Raw genomic sequence first — 6,756 nt, 5'->3', positions numbered from 1 at the left:
GTCCTCTCCGACATGATGCGCCGGATCCTGATGGCCGCCTGCATAGCAGGTTGGCACTGCCTCTTTCAGGTTCAGAGACACAAAACCAAAACGTTACGGTAGGGCAAAACGGAGGACCTCAGCTCACCTTGGGCCATGAAGACGAGAAGAGGCAGGACGACGAAGAAGAAGAGGAGGAGCAAGGACCAGGCCACCCTGTGCTGCCACCGCAGACGGCGGGCTGCGCCTGCACTCATCACGCAACGCCGCGGCGCCGGCAGCAAGCAAAACGGCTTGGCCAGCGCCCAGGCTCACGGTCACGGACTCTTCTCCGCTGCTAAAGCTAGCAGGCGCACGCAGGCGGTAGGCCAGAGAGCTGAGGGATTTCTGAGGGAGCAGAGGCAGAGAGATTCCTGGGCAGGGCTCTCCCCTCTTTGTACCTGGATGGACGACGACTGACGAGGTTCTTTCCTGTGGCGAAGGGGCCAAGCAGATGCGAGCCATGCTCTGCTCGGCACGCGGTCGTCCGGTCAGGTCGCAGCGAAGCGAATGCAGCCGCGTGACTGCGAGGATGGCCTTGGTGCTGTGACCACGTCCTTGTCTCTTGAACTTATCTGCCTCGCTTATCAGCGTAGAGTTTTTTTTTTCAGGCTTTATCAGGCTGCACCTGCACCTGCTGCAGCTGCAGCCAAAAGTTGCGCTGCATGGAGTGGTCTCGCATCAACGGCACGGGGCCAAATGCTACGTATGAATTAAACAAACAAATGATTAAATAATTAAGAGAAAAAAAGAAAAAACTCCTAAAATTATGTTACATAATCAATCAAATAACATGTTACACGCATGAAAAAGATCGATAGCTAACACGTTAATTGAGTATGAAACTTTGACAGTCTAAAATATGTTACACGCTAACATATTGTGTACTATGTGCGTTATGCTAACTCGATTAAAACTATGTTACATAACTAGTAGGACCTAAATTAAAACATGTTGCACGCAGACGCAGCTAATTGACGTTGGGAACGAAACACGCTACAACGTTGCAAAAATTATAACACATACCTTAGCTGTCATGGCAATTATACTAATCAAATTATATCATGTCCCAAAGTTGCAAAATAAAAAAGACTTAACATATCAAATAGATCACGCATGCAACAATTAGATATAGAAAAAGATTTTTTTATATCTAAAAGCTTCCTTATTTATCCTATTTTATCAAATTTAAAAATAAACAAATATACATTTCACATATTACCTCCTAGGAAGTAATAGATGATCGATCTCATTAAATGGGCGTGGCTCATAGTTATTGGGGGAATGGGGGTACCAAAGCAAAGGCCATGGCTAATTCTAAGGCAGTATATTCTATAGACAACATGTGGTTTAAATGGAAGACTCACGGTTTGACAAGAAACCGCATTTGAAGTTTGATTTTTGTAAGACTAGTTAACCATCCACTGATCCACACATCCGCTCTAATAGGAATCTTTAGTCATCCATGCATGCACCCCATCTAATCAGATTTTGTCACGTGTCACGCATATATGAATATATGATTTTGACCGAAATATATAAGAATATATGATCGATTGGTTTACTTCTGTTCCTATTATCCTGCTCGGTATCCATCGGCTAGACTTAGGTGTGCGCCACACCTTCACTCGCCACTAACCTGGCAGAAAAATTATGGTGAAAACCGCATCTTGTGTGTGGAAAATATGTGGAAAGATTGAAGCTAAGCCCCTGCTTAGATCTCATGGTGTAAAGGGCTAAACTTTAGCCAAGTAAAACTTAACCATTAACTAGGTATCAGCCCGTCCGTTGCGCCTAATTTAAACGAAATACGTAGAATGCGTAATAAATATTATTATTAGATGCAATTTCATTTTGGTAAAAAAGGGAAAAAGACCACAATATCAACCTTGCTATACGAAAATTTGTTTCAACCTTCCTAGACCAATTTCCAATGGAAAGGGAGTACTAAATCGCGGTCGCCGGCCATGAGAACTCGGAGGTTCGGAATGTCGTGGTGGTGTCCACTGGGCAGCGGCGGCGGCGGCACCAAGTTCGGCGTCGTTCACAGCAGAAGCAGAAGCTTCTCGCTAGCCCAGTAGCCCTCGTTGATGCGATGGACGGACGGGTCGCCGAAGGCCAGAAGCAGAAGCTGCTACCTTCCGCCTGGGCTTCTCATGTACTAGAAGACTCATTACGTGGCCCAATAGCGGTCCAACTGTTCGCTTCGTGTAGTCGCAGAGACTCGTCTTCTTCCTCAGTTCCACTTCCACGCAAAAACAGAAGTACAGGAAAGTAGCCCGAGTCTCGCCGCCGGGAGGTCACCGTACTGGTGGATCGGCCTCTATCCTCCACAAGCCATGCCAGACCCTTTTCTTTTTTTGAGTGAAGTGAAGAGGGATGTTCGTTAATTTCTCAAAACGCCATTACAATCCCGTGCAGCTAGCTGCTCGACACACGCGCGGGAATGTGACTACGCCACACTGTGACACTGCACGATGTGACTACTACCATTACAATCTCCAATACCGATTTACACCTGGTATATATGTTCTGCATTAATACTATACAAGCACAAGTGAGCATGATTACGATCTCTATGTGGCCAACGGATTGGGAGAATATCAGGCGATGCTAAAACTGTTAGGACCGGGGGATCATCAGCTACCAAAATGGCGGGACAGAAACAGAACCCATGTTTCCTTTCATCTCCGAGGCCGGACGGCTCCGATCGAAGTTGTCGACGAGGAAGAAGATGACCGGGCCGACCTGTCGTTCTCCTCCTTGTCCTCGCTGAATGCCTTCTGAACCAAGTCCTGCAGATCATGGAACCTCCTCTTCTTCTCCGTGGATGTGTCTCGCCCAAGGCAAGCCAGCTCGGTTTCGTCATCCATGATCTTGTCGAGCACTTTTGAACACCGTGGGAAGAAGCGCTTCCCGAGTTCCACTGGAACACATAATTCAGCTTGCGATTAGTCCAGGTTCAATCAGAGAAACAAAAATGCGACAGTGTGCCTACAGCTTCCAAGCCACGGAGAAATGCAAGACTAGTGCTTAGAAATTCAGAGGTTAAATCAAAACTGTACGTGACCACATTAAAATGTCCACCTTCAGGTCAAATAGCTATCGTTGTCCTTGACTCACATAGTGATTCAGATCTAATGATTTTACGATGTAATTTATTCTACAAGATTTCTGTAAACCCCTATAGGTATTTAAAAAAAATAAAACTTAGTTTCAGCTTCCATCACTACAGATATGCTGAAGAAGTCAATAGCAGTATACTCAGAATAAAGTGCTGTGGTTAAAGAAAGAGGGAAGCTGAGCGTCACCTGTTTTGGATAGGGCTCTCATCCTAGCCAAGTGTTCTTCCTTCATTGTGAACGGAGTATCGTTCAGGTCAACTGTCCGCTGTATCTCGGTAAATTCCAGTGTTCCATCAACTTGAGCAATGTCCATTGCTACCCTTGCCTCCATGGGAAACAATATCCTAGCTAAAGCAACTGCATAACATTAAAAAAAAAGGGACACATGAAGACATAAGTAAGCATGGAAGATACTCAAATAATCGTTGACAAAGAACAGTGCTATCTGTTCAATACCACCAGCCACATCTGAACAAATTATTCTGGAAACCATGGCACTATACACATTTTCTAAAACAAAGATTACCTCGGTTTTCAAGGTAGAGCAACCTTCCACGTGCAGAGTCTCCTTCTGTCGCAAGAGAAACTGATGCTTCTCCAAGTTGCGGATCCCTTCTTTCAGCTTGCTCTAGTATCTCAATACATAATCTATCTTTAGGAGAAGGCTTTCCGTCCTCAGTAGGCCCAAAGTAATCTCCATGCTTTGTAAGTCGTTTAGAGATCTGTACTGCTTTTCTGTGATCAAATGTGAGATCTGATGGCCGAGCTCCCTTGGTCAAAAGAGAGACAATGATTTTAGGTTCCCTTCTCAGAGCAGCAACGTGAAGAACTGTATAACCTCTTGGGTTCCTATGATTAACATCTGCAAGTGCGAGATCCAGAAGTTCTGTTGTGATCTTCGAGTCGCAATGTTCGACAGCATAGTGTAACGCATATGCATCATCAAGATTAGTTTTTCCTTCCTTGAGTAGCATTCGGACTAGCTCCACGTCATCAGAATCCAGCGCTCTGTGTACTCTTCTTACATGTATGTTAGGGAAGCCCTTGTCCTCTGGTGAAACTAATCCAAGACTTAGCCTCGCATCAACAATTTCTTTGACAACATCTGGAGGCAACGCCTTCTCAAGAGCAATCATGTCAAGATTTGACCGAACTACTACATCAAGGCATCTCTCAAGCAGTTTCACACAAGATTTGTTGCATAAGTTGGCAACAGATAAGATCAATGGGAGGTTGTCCACTTCAACCTTGTCAAGGACATCAAGGAGACGCCGCTGTAGAGAGGATCACGTGGATTAGTAATGGCATGTTAAAACAGAAAATTTTCATAAACAATTATAGCAATACTAACAAAAAGTAAGCAAGAATAGTAAATGGCCATGCCTGCACATCAGTGTCACTTGTATAAAGCAACAGTGGGGGAGAAAGAAAGAAGCAACAAATGTCAACTGATCTTATCAGGAATTCTTGAGAAAGAACTAAATACACAGTAAAATATACCAGAATACATAAAAACAGCCCCAGGTCCCTTGCTGATATTTGCTTAAAATCGCTATAAGAAATGGGGAAGCAAGTAGATAAGGAGTACTTGTGTTACTTTCTTCATAGTGGAGTGAAGAAGCTCTAAGTAAATAGCAAATTTTGTATGCAAGATATTTCACCATAACCTACAGAATAGCTCATGATCGGCAATTTGCTTGCTTCTTAGACCGTTTTATTTTCCTTTCTAGAGATAGCCTTTTGGGTTTGTTTGAACTACTACTAATACTACAAATAAGGACCCAGATGGTACTTGTCAAGTATCGCGCTCCATAGATGGTTGCATCATCTTATATCTTTTTTTGGTTGCATCATCTTATATCTATACGCCCAGTAAGGATTATGTTGAAAAACTATGATGGCTTCTTTTGTTTGTACGTTTATCCTTTCTGTATATAGCCATATAGGTGTAAACTATCGGTATCACAGCAGCCCAAAATAGATAGTGCAGAGTTTGAGGTGTTTCTACTCAGTACTCTACAAAACGTTGCTTTTTTGCTGAAAGAAAAAAAAAAGTAAACAGCTTCATCATATCTTCATCACATTTATTGAAAGTTACCCAACAACACATCTTAGGTTAGGCGAATTCGTGAACCTGGAGCGGATTTTTAGCCTGTAAAATACATTTATCAAGATAGTTTCGGATCAAACTGAACTTGGACCAAATGGGTTAGTGGTTCAGACTTTCAGTGCGTGGTTTGAACTGACTGATGACTTATGGTGGCATGGTGCAATAGCGCTGTTTGTGCGCACGTGCAAGCAGCTGTCAATTGCGCACGACTCAACCTGTCCTGGTCTACATCTAGAAGTCTAGAGATGTTTACCAATTACACTATCAGCACGAGCTTACTGTCACCATAATAGGCAAATTTGGATGATTAACAGTGTTTTGTATATGCAATGGAAAAACAAAAGACGTTTCATCTGAGGGTCATGTGCAAAAACAGTATGCCAAAGGGGTGTGATCTTTGTTTGCCGCTTCAAGCAGCATCTGCGTGCGCTGCGCAACGGACATAGAAAGCTTCGTTGCAACTGCAAGCCACCGATTAATGGCAAGAACACATCCGCAATCAACACGCAGTCACGCATAACAGAAACCGCGAAAACTAAAAAGGCGCCATGAATCGCTGCCCAAGTTAGCTAACAGGGGCGGCGCGGCGTGCGTGGCGTGAGGCATGACAAAGACAGAGAGGGTTCAGAGGGAGATGGAGGCGGACCTGGAAGAGGTTGGTGAGCTCGGCGACGTCGAAGGTGGACGCGGCGAAGAGGACCTGCGCCATGAAGGCGACGGCGGGGCGGCAGCCGACGTGCGCGCAGGCGTCCTCGTCGACGCAGAGGCAGGCCGCCTTGGGCAGGGCGGCGACGCGGCCGCTGTAGAGGTAGTCGAGCACCAGCCGCAGGGCCTCGTACCCGACCTCGACCTCCTCGCCGAGGAGGTCCCTAAGCTCCACCTTTTCCCAGTCCTTGCCCTTATCCTTCTCCTCGCCGGCGCTGGCAGCGGCGCGGCGCGCGAAGACGTCGCGCAGGAAGGGGCTGCGCGCGCAGAGCACGCAGCGGTGCACGCCGAGGTCGGGCGCGCCGGGCACCAAGATGCGCGCGTCGGAGAGGAAGGCGAAGTCGTCGGGGGAGCGGAACGCCGCCGCGAGGTTCTCGGAGAGGCGGCGGAGCGCCTGCAGGTCGGCGTCCGCCGCGTCGGCTGCGGCGGCGCCCTCGACGGAGCCGCTGTCGGAGTCGGAGAGCGCGACGGCGGTGAGCTGGCTGTCCATGGGCTCCATTGGCTGGGCGCGGCGCGCGGCAGGCGTGCCGGAGATGGTGGGGAAGGCGCAGCGACGAAGTCGATGCGAGCTAGCGGGCGAGGAGGGAGGGAGGGGGCGCGGGGAAAGAGACGAATTTATGGCATTAGTAAACGGTTGCGACTGAGGTGGCAGAGAGGGGAATGTTCCGCTTTGGCCCCTTTGCTTCTTGCATTTTGGAACCAGATCCTGTGGCTGTGGTTGACCAACCTATTTCTGATGAGTGATTTGGATCAGAAATCAGAGACATTTCTCTGTTCTCCACTAGGATGAAGAATCAA

General features: G+C 46.9%; 1 protein-coding gene across 5 annotated transcripts; it reads right to left on the bottom strand.

Annotated features, from left to right (window-relative positions):
* Positions 1–233: 233 nt before the first annotated feature.
* On the bottom strand, positions 234–6,552 carry LOC136449452 (BTB/POZ domain and ankyrin repeat-containing protein NPR1-like). 5 transcript variants are annotated; one of them, XM_066449483.1, is made up of 6 exons: positions 5,900–6,552; positions 3,670–4,417; positions 3,330–3,500; positions 1,907–2,944; positions 1,386–1,657; positions 234–720 (listed from the first exon to the last, which is right to left on the bottom strand). In XM_066449483.1, the coding sequence occupies exons 1-4, from the start codon at positions 6,455–6,457 to the stop codon at positions 2,703–2,705; spliced, it is 1,719 nt and encodes a 572-aa protein (XP_066305580.1). In that variant the 5' UTR covers positions 6,458–6,552; the 3' UTR covers positions 234–720; positions 1,386–1,657; positions 1,907–2,702. The 5 variants fall into 5 exon arrangements, with proteins under 5 accessions (XP_066305580.1, XP_066305576.1, XP_066305579.1 ...); XM_066449479.1 differs by lacking the exon at positions 1,386–1,657; XM_066449482.1 differs by lacking the exon at positions 1,386–1,657 and having other exon boundaries at positions 1,933–2,944.
* Positions 6,553–6,756: the final 204 nt, after the last annotated feature.

Source organism: Miscanthus floridulus, chromosome 5 (genome assembly GCF_019320115.1).
Source record: "Miscanthus floridulus cultivar M001 chromosome 5, ASM1932011v1, whole genome shotgun sequence".
Taxonomy (NCBI): Eukaryota; Viridiplantae; Streptophyta; class Magnoliopsida; order Poales; family Poaceae; genus Miscanthus; species Miscanthus floridulus.
This window is presented reverse-complemented; position numbering and strand designations above follow the sequence as displayed.

Coding starts and splice junctions, on each gene's coding strand:
- LOC136449452 (XM_066449483.1), bottom strand. CDS start 6,457: ATGGAGCCCATGGACAGCCAGCTCACCGCCGTCGCGCTCTCCGACTCC. Junction 4,418..5,899: donor AGCTCACCAACCTCTTCCAG/GTCCGCCTCCAT, acceptor TCCTCTCTACAG/CGGCGTCTCCTTGATGTCCT. Junction 2,945..3,329: donor GAGAGCCCTATCCAAAACAG/GTGACGCTCAGC, acceptor TATGTGTTCCAG/TGGAACTCGGGAAGCGCTTC.